This window comes from Rhinatrema bivittatum, chromosome 2 (genome assembly GCF_901001135.1).
Source record: "Rhinatrema bivittatum chromosome 2, aRhiBiv1.1, whole genome shotgun sequence".
NCBI lineage: Eukaryota > Metazoa > Chordata > Amphibia > Gymnophiona > Rhinatrematidae > Rhinatrema > Rhinatrema bivittatum.
This window is the reverse complement of record NC_042616.1, coordinates 683,092,633-683,109,731: the sequence shown is the minus strand read 5'-3', so window position 1 is coordinate 683,109,731 and position 17,099 is coordinate 683,092,633. Positions and strand designations below refer to the sequence as shown.

Here is a 17,099-nt window from a genome sequence, read left to right as displayed (position 1 = left end):
ATTGTTCTCTGTTTCAATGCCAAGAGGTAATGGGGAATTGGATTCAGACAGCATCTAACAAGGGCCCTGTCTTTTACAATCTGGGAAACTGATAAGAATGGGGGTGACCAGCACTGTGCAGCAGATACTACCATAAGCTTGCTGGGCAGACTGGATGGACCATTTGGTCCTTTTCTGTCATCATTTCTATGTTTCTGCATTTCTATTTACATATAAATGTAATAATATCTGAAATAGGAGCCTCATTATCATCAAATAGCCTCATTTTCGTCCAACAGTAAGAGAGAGAGACCTGCTTGAGAGAACTTCAGGACATTTGGAAAGAGAAAGATGGCCCCTGGCAATTCCCAGTTTCCACTTGTGGGAGAGAGATTTCCATGAAGGGTGGGATTGGAAAATCTTTTCCTGTTTTAAAACAGAGCTGAACACACTTGTTTAAAGACAGTCACAAGTTTAGGGTAACAGAATACCAAAAATTACTTTATGGTTTTCAGCGATATGTTTGATTTTACTCAGAGTCACTGAGAATATAGTATGGAATTGTTGTGACTAGTGACAAGGTTTTTAAATCAAACTAGAGTTGCTGAGAATTAGTTATAAAGATGTGTGATGATATATTTTCTCTGCTATTGTGAAATATTTTGTTTATTGTTAGGAAGCTTTATCAATAAATGTGGATGAATCTTATTCTTTGGGCCCAACAATATGGTTACTTTTACTGTATTTGGTGTAAGGTGAGGCCTTGAGATAAACAATGAAAGTTTATCAGAGTAGTCTTATACCAAATTAGCTGAGGTGAAGAGATTTGGGGAATTTAAATAATTCATCAGGGTTTCTTCCGTCCTAGTTTACAACTGCAGGGCTAGAAGAAAAGAGCAGATACTACCTGCTCCCTACCCTTGACCCTGTTCAACTAGCGTAGAAATCTTCACCAAATTTCAACTAAATAATTTTCCAGCCTTTGTGCCTGTAGTTTGAATCTATTCTCTTGTCTCTGCTGGCTCTTGACTTTTTCTTAACTTCCTCTCTGCTTCCTCATTCCTTTTCTTTTAAAGCTTATTTTCTAGTCTTCCTTTATCATGTTATTTTTGTATGTGTATTAGAGATGTGTATTGTGTGATCGATCATCTTAACGATCGATTTCGGCTGGGGGGGGAGGGAATCGAATCGTCGCGGTTTTGTTTCTGTAAATATCGTGTAAATCGTAAATCGGGGAGGGCGGGAAAACCGGCACACTAAAGCATCCCTAAAACCCACCCCGACCCTTTAAAATAAATCCCCCACCCTCCCGAATCCCCCCCCAAATGTCTTAAATTACCTGGGGTCCAGTGGGGGGGTCCCGTTGTGATCTTCCACTCTCGGGCCACGGGTGCGTTGATAGAAAAATGGCGCCGGAGCTACCTTTGCCCTGTCATATGACAGGGCAAAGGTAGCGCCGGCGCCATTTTGGTTCCTATCCCCCGACGTGACGAGCATAGGAGATCGCTCCCGGACCCCAGCTGGACCCCCAGGGACTTTTGGCCAGCTTGGGGGGGGCCTCCTGACCCCCACAAGACTTGCCAAAAGTCCAGCGGGGGTCCGGGAACGACCTCCTGCACTCAAATCGTGTTGCCGTACGGCCGGCGCCATTTTGCCGTACGGCAATATGGCCGGCCATCTTTACTCATCAGCCCTATTATACTATACTCTATAATAGGGGCTGATGAGTAAAGATGGCCGGCGCCATCTTTAAAGATGGCGCCGGCCATCCAGTGCTCCTACCATGTGACAGGGGCCGGCCAATGGCACGGATACCCTGTCACATGGTAAGGGCAAAGGGGCATCGGCGCCATTTTTTTTTAGAACAGCTGATGCCTGGGAACGGGAAATCTCTCCCCGAGGCCCCCCTGGATCTCTCCCCGAGGCCCCCCGAGGCCCCCCTGGACCACCAGGTAATTTAAAAAGGTTTTGGGGGGGTTGGGAGGGGGGGGGTCGATTTAAAGGGTCGGGTGGGGGGGGGGTTTAGCAGCACGGGCCTCCCTAAAAAAAAAAGGGTCGGGAGGGTAGGGGAGGCTAAGGGGGGTCGATTTAAAGGGTCGGGTGGGTTTTTTTTTTATCGGGCCATCAGCGCCATTTTAATTAGTGGCAGCCAAAATTGTGCCGATGGCCCGAGAGCGGGAGATCACGCCGGGCCCCCCCCCCAACCCACTGGACCACCAGGTAACTTAACATTTTGGGGGGGTTCGGGAGGGTGGGGGAGGGTAAGGAATTGGTTTTAAAGGGTCGGGGTGGGTTTAGGGGTTGTTTTGGTGTGCCAGTTTTCCCGCCCTCCCCCAAATAATTCCCGTGCCCTATTTAACGATACAATACAAATGCCCCTGATGATAAATCGGGGGCATTTGTATTGTATCGTGCACTCTAACGATTTAGGATGATTTTAAAATTATCTGACGATAATTTTAATCGTTCAAAAACGATTCACATCCCTATTGTACATATCTTATCTTTGTGTGAGTTTCCTCACTCTGAAGGACATCAAATCTTCACAAGAGTGTACTGTTCTGTTTGTAGAACAGTACACTCTTGTGTATGTAAAAGTGTCCCCTAACCCCTACACTACTACCTAAACCTCACCTCAAGGTACTAGGTGGGCCTCCTATAGTAGCAATAATAGCTACTTACTCTGGTGCCACCACCAGAGGCGCTCTCTTTCTCCCTCTCTCCTCCCCTCAGGCCTTTCCCCCACTCTTTGGTTTTTTCAGCTCGCATTCAGCGATTTTTTTTATATGTTGTCAATTCCCCTTTAATTCTCGCGCATCTTCTCGCGTGTTTTTGTATCTCCTTACCTTTAAAATCTCAGTGTGCTGGTGCGGCTATAGCCCTGCGGAGTCGCCATTGTTTCTTATCCCTTATGAAGCATTTTGTAGAAGTCTAGCTGCTACTTCCTTGTAGATGATCTTGAGCGTCTCGTTTTTCATCTAGGCTTACTCTTCTATGCGTCTCTTCCACCTTGGGTCTTTTTTGGAAATGTGTTCTCAGGAGATGCCGCTGAACCTTTGTTAAACATTTGGAAGGTATCTTTTTCCATTACCTAAGCATATACTTGTTCATTCAATTAATGTTTAGCAGCATTTAAAAGGTTTTATCACATTTTTCCCCCTTTTCTCTTTCTTTCCATTTAGTTCATTTGAATTCCCTCTGCAGGGTTCCACAACATATTCACCATATTCAGACCACAGGCTTGACCGGTACTGTGTTTTATTTCCTGTCATGTATTTATCTGGTCACTCAGGGTTCCCTCCCTTCTTTCTCTTTTTCTTTCTTTCCTTTCCCCTCCTTCCCCCTTTTTTCCCCTCCCCTCCTTCCCCCCTTCCCTCCCTTCCCTCCTTTCCCTCCTTTCTTCTTCTTCTCCCCCCCTTCCTGCCCCCCTCCCTTTCCCCCTCCCTTCGTTTTGTTGGTTCCCCCCCCCTTTTCTTTTGTTTTTTTTGCTGTTGTGTTTTTGTGTTTCGTTGTTTTTGTTTTTCTGTTTCACTCTTGCATTACCCTAATCTCTTATAATTTTCCATCTCTATGACTTGATGTTGACCCTATGGAAACTTTAATTTATTCCCTGAAAATCCGGCATTGCATTATATGTTTTTGTTCATGATTACATTTAAATAATTATTATTTTATCATCATTTATCATTTATTATGTTAGTCATTCAATTTCCATGTAATCACATTTCTATTTATTATGAATGTTTGATGTTTATGGTTATATTTTCTTGTGTTGTTGGTGTTTGTTGTTTTTATGGTTCCTCATTACAGTACTGTTTTGATCCTTCCTAGTTTTACTTTTGGCTCTTGTCCCTCCCAACACAGCCCTTGTGGCGAAACACGGTCCATGTCAGGGGACCGAAAGATATTTCTACAAGCAACTGTTAATAAATGATGGATATGTTGATTTAATTAATTCTCAAGTTTCAATTATTGAGTCATCCAAGATAAGGTTCCATGAACTTTTATAGCGCTATACTATTTATCTTTGTGGTTTATACCATTTTATATACCGCTCATCGTCTCCACTTCCTATTAGCCTTTACAGGTGTCCTTATGCATCCACGCAGATTAATATAATCAGAACCTAACAGGGTATTATCTTGAACAAGATCTACCTTTTCTCCCTTGTTTCACCCCCCCCCCCCCCTTATAACAGAGAAGGAAGAGCCACACTAGGATAGTACAGTATCACATTGCATTACCAAACAGCCAAACGAATATCCAAAGTCACACTATTAACTGTTCAAAATCAGGCTCCTGGATCTATGCGGTAAAGATTGAATATATGTGTGCCATGTTTGTAGAAATTTCCATCAGAGACTGGGGGACTCTCTCGAAGTCAGACAATCCAACTGCATCATCCGATGTAGGTGATTACGCCACGCCCAAAAAGAGGGCAGATCTGAGTCCTTCCAGTGCAGTAATATGAATTTCTTCCCTACATAACATGCTTTTTAAAAAACACATGGGGTCTGAAGCCACATATCAGTAAGGGCGGGAGACAGTCAAATAACAACAATTGAGGTGTTGCGGTTATGGTAATGCCCAATAAATCTATCAAATATCGTACAATCCGATTCCAAAACCGTTTAATATAAGTGCCACCCCAGAACAAATGGGAGAGTGAACCTTCCACCTGCTTACATTTCCCACACATTGACGAGGGAACCAGTTTAGAATGAAAGGCAAGTGTGGTGGAAATGACCACCCACCACAAAAACTTATATTGCATTTCTCGAAAGTACATGTTAGGTAACACTGTAGATATAGAGTGAAAGCAGAATCGAAGTATGATATCAGATATAAACTCCCTTCAGCATTCCATCGTTTGGCTAACAACGGACCTGGATCAGACCGCATCTCATTTCTCAGCTGTTTATAATAGCATGATAATGAGGGCGATCGCTTTTTGTCTAGTAACAGGAATGACTCAAGACCATGAAACATCACTGGCTGCAGAGAGGATTCAGGCAAAGAATTAGCATAATGCTTTATCTGCAAATAAGGAAAGGTCTGTATGCCCGATATACCATACAAAGCCTGTAGTTCTTGCAGAGGTAGCAGTTTACCAGCTCCATCCAGTACGTGGCCCGGTTGTACAATTCCCTTGAAGCCCCAGTTTTTAAAACCTGCCAATTGGGAACCTGGTAAAAACTCTGAATTTCCCCATTTAGGCAGCAAGTAAGCACACAGCGAAGGCAGTACTTGTAGTTTTGTAAGAGTCAGCCATGCATATCTAATACAAACTATTAAGACATTCAAAGTGGCTGAGAAGGGCAATTCCCCTCTCGCTGTTTGGATCGCATATCTCAGATCTAGAGGGGCGACTACTGTTTTCTCTGCCATTAGATTAAAATAAGTAGACTCATCCAGCAACCAATCGCACACCAACCTTAGATTACTGGACAAATTATATAAACCCAAATCTGGGACCCCCATGCCTCCTTTCCCCCATTGTTTTTTCAGTCAGCTAAGCAGGATCCTTGCCTTTTTACCATGCCAAATAAAGGTCCTCAATGCCTTTTCCAGGCACAATAGATCCTTGCGTTTGAAGGTCAAAGGCAAATTTTGAAATATATAGAGCCACTTGGGAAGAATAACCATTTTAAACAGATTAATGCGACCTCCCAGTGAGAGAGGAAGGGACTGCCAAGCCCCTTCCTGGGAGTCAGTCAGCAACGGGCAATATTTAAAGGACAGAGTTTAGATAGTTGAGTAGAAATCAATACTCCCAGATATGTAATCTTTCCCTTTGCCCAGGTCAAAGGAAATGGTCCCTCCCATGTCTCCTGTACTGTTCGGGGGAATGCTAAGGCTTCTGATTTGTCTGTGTTAAGTTTGAGGCCTGAAAAGGAGCCAAACTCCTGGAATAGCTATAAAAGTAATGGGAGCGATTTCTGAGGATCTGTTAAAAACACCATCTGCAAACACAACATATTTAAATGTTTCTGATTGAAAGCGCACTCCCTTTACATCCCAAGCTAATTGAATAGTGTGTAGGAGAGGTTCAAGTTGTAGAAGGAATAGTAGATGAGACAGGGGGCATCCCTGCCTTGTGCCTCTACCAATTTGAAATTCCTCTGACAATGCCCATTAACTACAATTGCCGCAGTAGGATCTTGGTTTAGTAATCGAATTGCAGCATTGAAGAACCCCTCAAAACCCATGTACTGGAGAATGTGAAACAAATAATCCCATTCAACTCTGTCAAATACTTTTTCAGCATCAAAACTTACTACTAGATAGGGCACAAAGGGCCATTGCCGTCAAACCTTTCCTGATGTTGGTGAGGGCGTATCTCTTCTTCACAAAACCCACTTGGCCCGGGCCTATAAGGGAAGGAAGTAAGGTCGCCAACCTCTCAGCTAAGATCTTAGCTAAAAATTTCTGGTCTTGGTTTAGCAAGGAAATAGGCTGATAGGAGGTTGAGAACAGTTGGTCCTTCCCCAGTTTAGGTATGAGAGTAATGTATGCTAAATTGGAGTGTACTGGGTAGGAACCACTGGAGATTAGTGCATTGAAGGTACGTGTTAGCAGGGGAACTAATAAATCAATCAGAGGTTTGTAAAACTCCACTGTGTAACCATCTGGGCCCAGAGTCTTAAAACACTTTGCTTGCCTAATGGTGTGCCTAACTTCATCTTCCATTACAGGTTGATTTAATGAGAGTTGTTGTGCCTGGGTTTGTTGCAGTAAGTTAATCAAAGAAAGGAATCGCTCACATTCCACCGGGTCCCAAGATTCCGACCGATAGAGGCCAGAATAGTATTCTCGAAATGTTTTCAAAATTGTGGGGGTATTGAAGGCCATCCTACCCAATGTATTTTGGATGGTGGCAATATAGCGTGGGCCCCGTTGTGTTCTGATCAGATTTGACATCAGCTTTCCAGATTTATTACTAAATTGAAATAATTTATGTTGGTAATATTCTAGACTTTTTTTTCGCCCTTTGATGTAACGAGTTAATGGCTCCCTGAAGGGCAAGGAAGCATTCCTTATTGACGCGGGAATTAGTATGCAATAGGGCTCGCTTTGCCTGTTGGAATTGAGCACTCAGGGACAAAAGCTGTTTGTCTAACATTTTCCTCCTTCTCACCGTGTATGAAATGATATCTCCCCGCAATACTGCCTTCGCTGTGTACCAAAATAGGACAGGGTCACTCAAGTGTTCTTTATTAAGGTGTAGATAATCATTCCACTTTTCACGGAGATACTCCTTAAAGTGGGTGTTATCGGCCAGGTAATATGGAAATCTCCAGATAAAGGCCTGGGGAAGTTTATTTGGCCTGGCTAGTGTTACCCACACCAGAGCATGAACCGAAATGACAATATCATCTATGTGGGCCTCTTGCAGCTTGGGGAAAATGAGCCCTAACAAGGATATAATCTAACCTGGATTGCGTGGTATGTGCATGTGAGACGTGCGCGAAATCTTTTTCCAAAGGATGCAGAGTGCGCCAGGCATCAACTGATTGCAATGACAGTTCAAGAAAAAGAATTCCATACCAGGGTTTTGAGCACATTTATGGGCCTTGTCTTTATCCAACTTTGAGTCTTGTATAGTATTAAAATCTCCACCCACAATCACCACATGCTTCATATAGGGGACTAACTGACTATATATTTCTTGGAAGAAATCAAGACTAGGGTTATTAGGAGCATATAGATTGCAAAATATATATGTATATCTGCCTCTTGGATCTTTAATTTCCATTTGGACCTTAAGTGGGACATGCTTCCCAATTAACATTGTGACCCCCGCCGACCTGGTCATAGCCGAGGCAAAGTGGACTGCACCCACCCAACCTTGACACAACTTCTTATGTTCCAAGTCATTCAAATGTGTTTCTTGTAAAAAGACTAAATCTGTAGACTTCCTCCACAGTGTCGTTAAAATTTTGGATATTTTAATTGGAGAGTTAACTCTGCACACATTCCAGGAGAAGATTATTGTGCCACTTTTAGCCATTCATGAGAGCTTTATCGTATTATATGAAAAAATTTGGAAATTTTTGCACAATGGGGGCCCTCCCAGCTGAGGCTCCCATCTCCACTCTATCTCCCAATGGCTGAAATGCTCGAATTGTAAGGTGCCAGCTCAAACTTGGAACACAATGTTGAAACAATAATGTGTGGATTCCCCTCTATATCACCCTGTCAATCCCCCTCCCCCCCCCTACTAACCCTTCCCCCCTTACCAAGCTCAAACACTCTGACAGTGAGATCACAAGTGTGCATTACGTTCCCCTCCCCACACACCCCACCCCCACCCATCCTTGTCTGATAGCATAGTAGAACACATAAAGAGACCTCAATCATCAACTTTGAGGGTTGGCAAAAAGTAAAACTGACACAATGAAGGAATTAACACCAGTTACTAAAATCTCCATGTATCTGTGCCCCAGTAAGAAAAATAAACTAGTATTCCAACCAAACCAGAGGGTAATCACTCCAAATGCCTCATCTGATAAATATCTTCCATCCTCGAAGGACAATTCCTGCCAGTTAATCCACCAAAATCCAAATATGTAGTCTTTGGTGATGGGTCAGGCCATCTCCGAACCTCCATCTCAAGTACAACAGCACTGCAACCCACGACAAAAAATTAGGGTTTAATGGTACTAGCTGTCTCCATGTGGCGAGCTTCCTCCATGCTAAGAAACTTCTGAGCCTCATCGTAGTGGATAACCAACAGGTGCCCTGAGATGTGGGGACTCGTAATCGTGCCGGGTACATTAAAGTGGCTTTCAGACCAAGGGCATGGAGCTTGGCACAAAAGGGGGCCATGGCCCATCGCTGTGTGTTGAGAGTAGCCGAAAAGTCCTGGAATACCAGTATTTTTTGATTATCATAAGTGAGGGACTTATTCGCTCGCAGCGCACATAAAATTTCGCCTTTATGCACAAAGTTAAGAATTTTAGCGATCACCACTCTGGGTCTGGCTGCAACATCTCTTTTAGGCCCGAGGGGATGCATGCATTCGATTCTTAAAGGGCTCTACGTCGCAGGCAGCCCCAACTCACGGGTAAGCCAGGATTCTAAAATTGACGAAAGATCTCTTTCAGCAATTGTCTCAGGCAGGCTGACAAACCGGAAATTGGAGCGACGTGACCTGTTCTCCAAGTCTTCTAAGTGATCTGCATGTTTGACCAGCAAAGCTTAAAGTTGTGTGAGCTCTTACTCGTGATCGCGGTGGCCATCTTGGATGTCCGAGACACATTGCTCTAATTCTGCAACGTGGGTTTCAAAGCCCGCTATGGATGTTGAGAGGTCAGTAAGTTCATTAGAAATAGCTTGGGGATCTTGCCGAAGAGCTTCTTGCACTGCAGCTTGATGTTGGCAAACGCAGCGATTTGATGCGTCTCAGAGGAGCCGAGTTCGTCCTCCGACAGCGACTCCAGAGGCCTGGTCTTCTCTTTTTCCTTCTCCCTCTTTGTCAAACACATAGCCATCATAGAATCGCGTGCTGCCCTCTGAATCTGGGAAATGTGAGTCGGCAGAAATATTCAGAGGCAACAGTTAGGCCCCTGAACAGCCAAAGGATGGGTCCAGATGGGGGGGTGAGGAACAAAGAAGGGGAACTTGCGTCCTTTCCCTTTACTGCATCACGTGATCTCCTCAGGCCCCAGTAAATGTTTTAAAGAACTAATTTAGGTTCCTAATGCCAAAAGTTAGTAACCCAAACACTTTGAAAGTTGACCCCAATATTCCTAATTAAGTTCCTGAAAAAGAGGAGGAGGAGTCAAGAAACAAAAACAAAGTTTAAAAAAAGTAAATTATAAAGGTATTATAACTCCTTAAACCATTTGAGGGCAGGGGAGAATGTCACCAAACTAATACAGTATTAATTGCCTTAATCAAATAACTGATAATCTCTATGTAGGAATGCAAAAGCAGATATCTGACATGTGTTATTTTCTATAAATATAACTTTACACAAAACTGTGATTGCTAGTGTGTTCTTCTGGACTATTGCTTCAAAATATTCGCATTTAGAGAGGATTGCAGTATTAACATTGGTGTCAAAAGGTGAGGACATGGTGTATACTACTGCAGAGCAGATCTGAGAAAATAGTAGGAAAAATATAGATTGCAGAGCAACCTAAAGAAAAAAGAATTGTTCTGTTTTTATTTTCTAGAACTCCATGAAAGTGATGTTCAAATGCCTTTGGAAAAACTGTGGAAAAGTATTGAGCACAGCAGCAGGGATCCAGAAACACATCCGCACCATTCATCTTGGGTAAGATACCACTGTGGCACTGCAATACTGACGATGGAATCGTCAGCAGAAGAAAAGAGGCGATATTGCCTATGTATATGTCGTTGGTGAGATCTAATTTGGAATACTGTGTTATAAGTTGGATAGTGGATGTCAATTTAGAAACACTGTAACTCGAAATGTCTTAAGTCATGGATCCCAAGATGGAGACATTTAAATACCTCCAAGTTATCAAGATATAAATACACAAGAGGCGGACCTCTTTCAGTGAAAAGGAGGCTCTGGAACAAGGGTGAAAGGGGGTAGACTCAGAAGAAATTTAAAGAAATATTTATTTACAGTGCATGGAACAGCATTCAAGTGGAGGTAGTGGAGACAAAGAATGGGATAAGCACAGGGGATCTTGGAAGGGGTAGTAGGGATTATAGAGCTGAGTAGTTGATGTGGATTGGCAGACTAGATAGGTCATATGAAATAGCCCCATTTATTCACACACAGGCCAATGCAATATCAGCTTGCATTAAACGGGCACGCATGATTGAGCGCTGGCTCCCTTAACACGCGCCAACCCACCTCTCTGGGGCGCCTGATGCAAAATGCAAATGGGCTGCCGCAGTAAAAATAAGGCTCTAGGGAAAATTGTGCACCCCTAGCGCGTCCTTGGCAGCAGGCACCCAGGAGAGGTGGCTGTCAGCGAGTTATTAAAATGGACGCTCAATTAATGAGCGTGCATTTTCTTAACCTTTTCCTAACTTGACCACTGACGCTCTTTTTTTTTTTTTTTTTTTTGGGGGAGATTTCAAATTTTTTAGTTCCTCCCACTTAATATCGTTACAGCAATAAGTCGGAGGAAGTGCAGAAAAGCAGTATTTTCTGCTTCGCTGTACAATTTTTGGGCCCCTCCAAAATTAACGCCTGGTCAGGGTAGGCATTAATGTTGGTGAATAAAAATGTGGTTATCGGGAGCACGCTTTTTTTTTTTTTTTGCATTGGGGCGAATAGATAATAGCATCATCAATGTGCACTTACCTGTGATGAGCGCTATTACCTACACGCATGATTAGATGCGCATTTTGGATGCGCTAACCCCTGTTTTGTATCGGGGGTTATGGACGTGCATTGAGCCGTGCGCTATGGCTAGCACACAGTACTGCATCGGCCTGATAGTGCTTAAAAAGTGTGAGTATATAAATATTATTTCATAGTATTAAGGTGTTTAAAATGTTATTTCAACTTTACAAAGGCATTTGACACAAAGCTACTTTATAATGAGCAGTAGTAGGGGTGTGCATGTGAAAAATTGTATTTGTTTAGTTTTTGTATTTTTTGTTGCTTTTTTTTTTGTTTCATGTCATTACTTATGTGCGTAAAATGTGTTTTTACATTTATACATGTTTGCACACATGCATAAAATTTTTATGTGTATAAATATGATTTTACAAGGATAAATTAATGCACATAAATTCATGCACATACTTGGGTGCTCAATCAATAAAGGCGCGCTGAACAGTCAGCACCCGCTCTCTTAATGCACGCATGGCTCCCCAAAGGGGGGCAACATGCAATATTCAAATTAGGTGATCGCGTTAGCAAGGATGCACTAGGGTTGCTTGCGACCTTTAGCGCATCCTTGCTAATGCGAACCCAAACCCGGCGTTGGTTTTCATGACCGCCATACGGCAGAAAGGGAAACCGACGCCGATAAACCCGGCATTGGTTTAAAACCCCCTATTGCGTGGCGTCCCACATGACTCAGGCTCGAGTCTGTCAATGGCGGGGAAGGGAAGAGAGAGTGAGCGAGCGAGGTAAAAGGAAGGTGGGAGAGGAAGCAGAGACGGTGCCAGGGAGACCCGCGGTGGCAGGAGTGGAGTTCCCAGGCTGTGGTGGGCGGTCCCCGGGAGAAAAGGCAGCGAGACACCCCCTTAGCAGGGGCCCGGGAGAGGGGGTCAAGGCAGCTGCTGCTGAACAGGAAACAGCAGGAAATCGCCGAAACCGTGAAGAGAAGATGGGGAGGGCAGGCGCTGCTGCTCTAGAAGGAGCGAGGTTGGAGGAAGTGACAAGAGAGAGATAAAGAAAGGCAGGGGAGAAAGCAGAGACGGGTGACCATATGGCAGTCACAAAAACAGACACCGGGTTTATCGGCGTCGGTTGTCGTGGCTGTCCGCAGCTAAGGCAATTTTTTTTCTTTTCTTTTTTCTTTTTCTTCTTTTTTTTTCGATGCGCACATCTATTAACGCCTGCTCCTGGCAGGTGCTAATAGATGACAGTTAAATGTGCGTCTGAGACGCACATTTTTCTTTTTGCATCGGGAGTAAATGCCTAATAGCCTCATTCACATGCATTTGCATATGAAGAGCGCTATTGCATTCACTCCGCGTTAGACGCGCGTTGAATAGATGCTAATCCCCTTATTGCATTAGGGGATTGATTAGCGCCTGTTTTACCCGCGTCTAACCTCACGTTAAAAGTGCACTCGGCTCAGCGCACCATATTGCATTGGTCCCTTAGGCAGTAGGAATGCATTAAACTATTGATTTCAGCAGTTATTAACAAGTGGTAGCAGTTTTTATTGTATTTAAAGTTGTATGGAAACTTTGTCAACCTCATTGTACAAATGAAGAAAAAGGGAATCATCAAATTGCATTCATTTTTAAAGACTGGAAAGACCAAAGGTGATGGAGTAAGTTGATGTAGTTATTGATTTGGGGTGGGCAAGTTGTAGAAGACCATTACAGAGTAGAAGAGTGATTATCAACTCTAGGCCCTCAAATCACCCTAATTTTCAGGGAAACCAAAATATGTCAATTCACTCAGTTCTTATCATAGCTGTTTACGAATGTAATTCATTCATATTAATTTTGTGTATCCTATGTGGCCTCAGTGAAAACAGGATTTGAAAACCACTGCAACAGAACAAGGGAAAGGCTGGTACAAAAGTTTTAAGGAAGAGGTTTCTATAAACCTGGGGGCTAAACTTGAAATCTTTATCAGACCCCATGCAGAAGTTACACTGTTCTCTCTAGCCGTAATACAGCTGGTTATCTTTGGCTTGGCGTTTGTAGATAAAAAGTTGTAAGTAGAGGAGGGTTGCTCTTATTCCTGCTAATTTATAAATGAACTAAGTTCTCTAAGAATTTTCTGGAAAAAAAAACTCTTGCTTTGAGGGCTTTATGATTCCGCTAGCTTTTATAATTTACTGTTTCTACATGGAGGCTGAGTGGGACTTTTCTGGCTGGCTGACTGGATGACCAAAGGAAATTATCACAGTATTCTAGAGCTATTAACCTCTAGGCTACCAGTTCAAATCCAGCGCATGCCAAGAGAAACCTGAAAAATGTGGCCTTTGTGAAATGGGTTTGTGATCTCAGTCCAGTTTCATGGGTCATAGCAGTGTTTACCTTGTCACCTCTGTCAGGTTCTCATGAATTTGTGAATTCAACTGATTAGAGATTGCTAGCTAGCAAGGCCCTCCATCACCCTCACCCATTCTACTTTCTGTTTGCCTTGTATATATTCTTCTCAGTGAAGGGATCGGCTTTTCTATAATCTTATTTAGGCAAAGTGAACTTTATGTCCAAAGCTTAAAGCTATGAAGCTGAATTTTCAAAGGGTTATGTGCAGAAACATTAGCATATAAGTGTGTAAATAGCATTTATTTGCATATATCCTATTTTATAAACCTTGAATATACATGTTTAAATAGGGTACACATGTAGAAAAGGGGCATTCCAAAGTGGGGCCAACATTTATGTGTGTAAGTTTCTATTTTATAAGAGACATAAGAACATAAGAAAATGCCATACTGGGTCAGACCAAGGGTCCATCAAGCCCAGCATCCTGTTTCCAACAGTGGCCAATCCAGGCCATAAGAACCTGGCAAGTACCCAAAAACTAAGTCTATTCCATGTAACCATTGCTAATGGCAGTGGCTATTCTCTAAGTGAACTTAATAGCAGGTAATGGACTTCTCCTCCAAGAACTTATCCAATCCTTTTTTAAACACAGCTATACTAACTGCACGACTGCATATAGATTTGGCAACTTACGTATATTTACACATGCTTATTATCTGGCATAAGTGATTTTAAACGTATTTATTGATGACCTGGAGACGTAATGAGCAAACTGGTGGACTAATTGGTTAAATTGGTAATTTCAGTTATGTGCCTATATTAGAAAATTAGGCGGACTTATACGTGTAAAAAGTGCTTTACCTCGGGTAAATACTACTTTAATTTTGCGTATAAAATCTCTACACCTTATTTCTAAAATATACAAGTAAAAAAATGCATATATAGCAGTTTAGTGCCATTTAACCACATAAGTTCTGATTTATTCAGCTATGTAGTGGCAAATGAAATTTTGTATGGGTTATTATGTGTGCAAATGAAGGGGTCTGAACGCTTCAACCTGACAAAGGACTTCATGTACCAGAATTCCCTGCTTCATGACGGGTTTACTTACAGTCTGCAATACAGCTGTAATTAGGACATTGAGAAACTCTCTGTCAGCACATTGCACATTTTCATTTTTTTGGCTTCGCTGTTCTTATTCTCTGATAAGCTTTCACTGCTGTAACCTAGATTAGAACAATGGATGTATTATGTGATGGGCTGTATTACTGCAGACTCGCGAATTCCTTTCCAGAACTGCAAGTCCCAGCAGCCTCTCCTGCAGAACATGGGAGAAGTTTCACGAAAGTTCCAGGGTGTCTAGGGAGGGGGTCAGTAGCCCCTTCAGCCGGAATATGCTTGCTCAGCAATGCTTAGAACGCATGTGTAAAAGATAAGAACTGTAAAGTGCATAAGAGTCTGCTCCTGGAGGGGAGGGGCATGCAGTTGTACTAAGCCTTTGTCTTAGCTGCATCTTGCTGGCAATAAAAGTCTATCTTTACGGATCAGTTGTCTGGACCTCCTTACTGACTGAAAAGAGACGGTTACATTTGGCGAGCCAGCCAGGAGGTACCGGGGTCATTACCCAAGTATTTTCAAAGCGAACATGTGCATAGGTCTGGGTGTAAAATTTACATAAAGACTTTACCACAACCCACACTGTTATAAAATTATCCTCTGTATATAAGAAATCGTGTATCTACTCTCCGTTAATTCTGTTGTTTTATATACCCTTGACTTAGAACCTGGCACTGAGGCTCTATCTGGAAAGGTTAAATATTTTCTTTAGTGAAGGTCTGCATCTTTCTTAGATGGGAACCATGATCCGAGGTGAATAATTCAGATCATAAATTTAAGTAGTGCCCCTAGCCACTAGCATAATTAGCTTGTTGCTGTATATCTGACAAACTGCCAAAGACTCAACATTCCTGAAAGCTTTCACACCTCTTAATTCAGTCTTTTGAAGAAAGCTGCAGGGTGCTTGCTTGCCTTCAGTCTTTGCTCCTGCTCCATCCCCTCTCCTCTCCTCTCCTCACAAACAGCCTCCAGAGAACCCACTTCCTTTATTGCTCCCCCTAACCCACTTCCTCCTGTCCTGAAGTAAACAAGAAGGTGGAATGGACAGAGGAAGCAGTCAGAATATTTGATCCCTCAAAAGATCTCTTAAATCCTTATCAAACCAAACATGATTGTGATATAATTCCTGGGTGATGTCCCTTTAAAGAATTTCATCTTTATACAAAAATTCTTGCACCTGCATATGTGATGAATCATATACCATTTACAAAGACCTGGATGTGTTTTTATAAGTCTTTAATCACTGGTGTTTCACAGCATGCAGAGAGGGCATTGATTTAATTCCATAGAAGCCCAGTGGCATGGTGAGGGTGAGAGGGCAGTCTACCCCGGATGACAGCCAGGATGAATATGCATGAGAGAGACCTGCATACACACTGCCTCAGTTGTATGCAAATCTATTTCATGCATATTCATTAGGGGTATCCTGAAAACCTGACTGGTTTGCAGCCCTCGAGGACCGGACTTGCCCACCCCTGTTGTAAGCCCTTTAGGAATAGGAAAATACCTACACTACCTGAATGTAATCCGCTTTGAAGTGCTGAAAAAAAGTGAAAAGTGGAATATAAAAATCTAAATAAATAAAAAATAAACAGCATATATTGCACAATATATGCTGTTTAACACACAGTAGAGCTCTATTGCAGCTTGATCCGTTTCCCAGATAGCTAGATAACTTTTGTTATGAATCCCGGCCGCGACAAGCTGCGACCGGGACCGCCCACTTACCCCAGGACCCGGACGGACCCTCACCGCGGTAACCAGCATTAAGGACTCCTTCAGGGGAGTCAGCCGCTGCTGACTCCAAGATGGCCGCGCATTCCTCCCCACGCGGCTAAGCTCCGCCCCCTGATGTTGCTAGAGCCGCGCGGGCGGCTATAGCCTGTAATTTAAAGAGACAGCACAGGAAGTGCTCTGATCCCTTCCTGCTGCTTCCAATTCGCTTTGGGACTATTTAAGGCAAGGTCTGAACCCTCAGACCTTGCCTTGGCTTCTTGGCTCCTGAGTTAGTTCTGTTCCTGGTTGTTATTCTGTGGTGTTTCCTGGTCCGGCTGACGTCTCTTCTGGTTCCTCGATCCCTGGCTTGGCTACGTACCCTCTCTGGCGTTGGATTCTTGGACTGGCTGCGGACTTCTCTGGCTCTCGAACCTTGGACTGGCTGCGGACTTCTCTGGCTCTCGAACCCTGGACTGGCTGCGGACTTCTCTGGCTCTCAAACCCTGGACTGGCTGCGGACATCTCTGGCTCTCGAACCCTGGACTGGCTGCGGACATCTCTGGCTCTCGAACCTTGGACTGGCTGCGGACATCTCTGGCTCACGACTACTGGACTGAACTTCTTCACGAGATCCTCGGGGTTTGCCCCTCGACCCGCTGGAGGCGCCAGCATCT

At 43.3% G+C, this 17,099-nt stretch overlaps 1 protein-coding gene across 2 annotated transcripts in view; it reads left to right on the top strand.

The window, feature by feature from the left end:
* Nucleotides 1–17,099, top strand: part of ZNF704 (zinc finger protein 704) — a 390,701-nt gene that overhangs the window by 297,376 nt on the left and 76,226 nt on the right. For both annotated transcript variants that reach the window (XR_003854854.1, XM_029591538.1), the window contains exon 5: nucleotides 10,161–10,261. Coding sequence is in view for 1 of the 2 variants with exons in the window: in XM_029591538.1 (XP_029447398.1) it covers nucleotides 10,161–10,261 (101 nt within the window). In the remaining variant the exon portion in view is untranslated. The remainder of the gene's footprint in view (nucleotides 1–10,160; nucleotides 10,262–17,099) is intronic.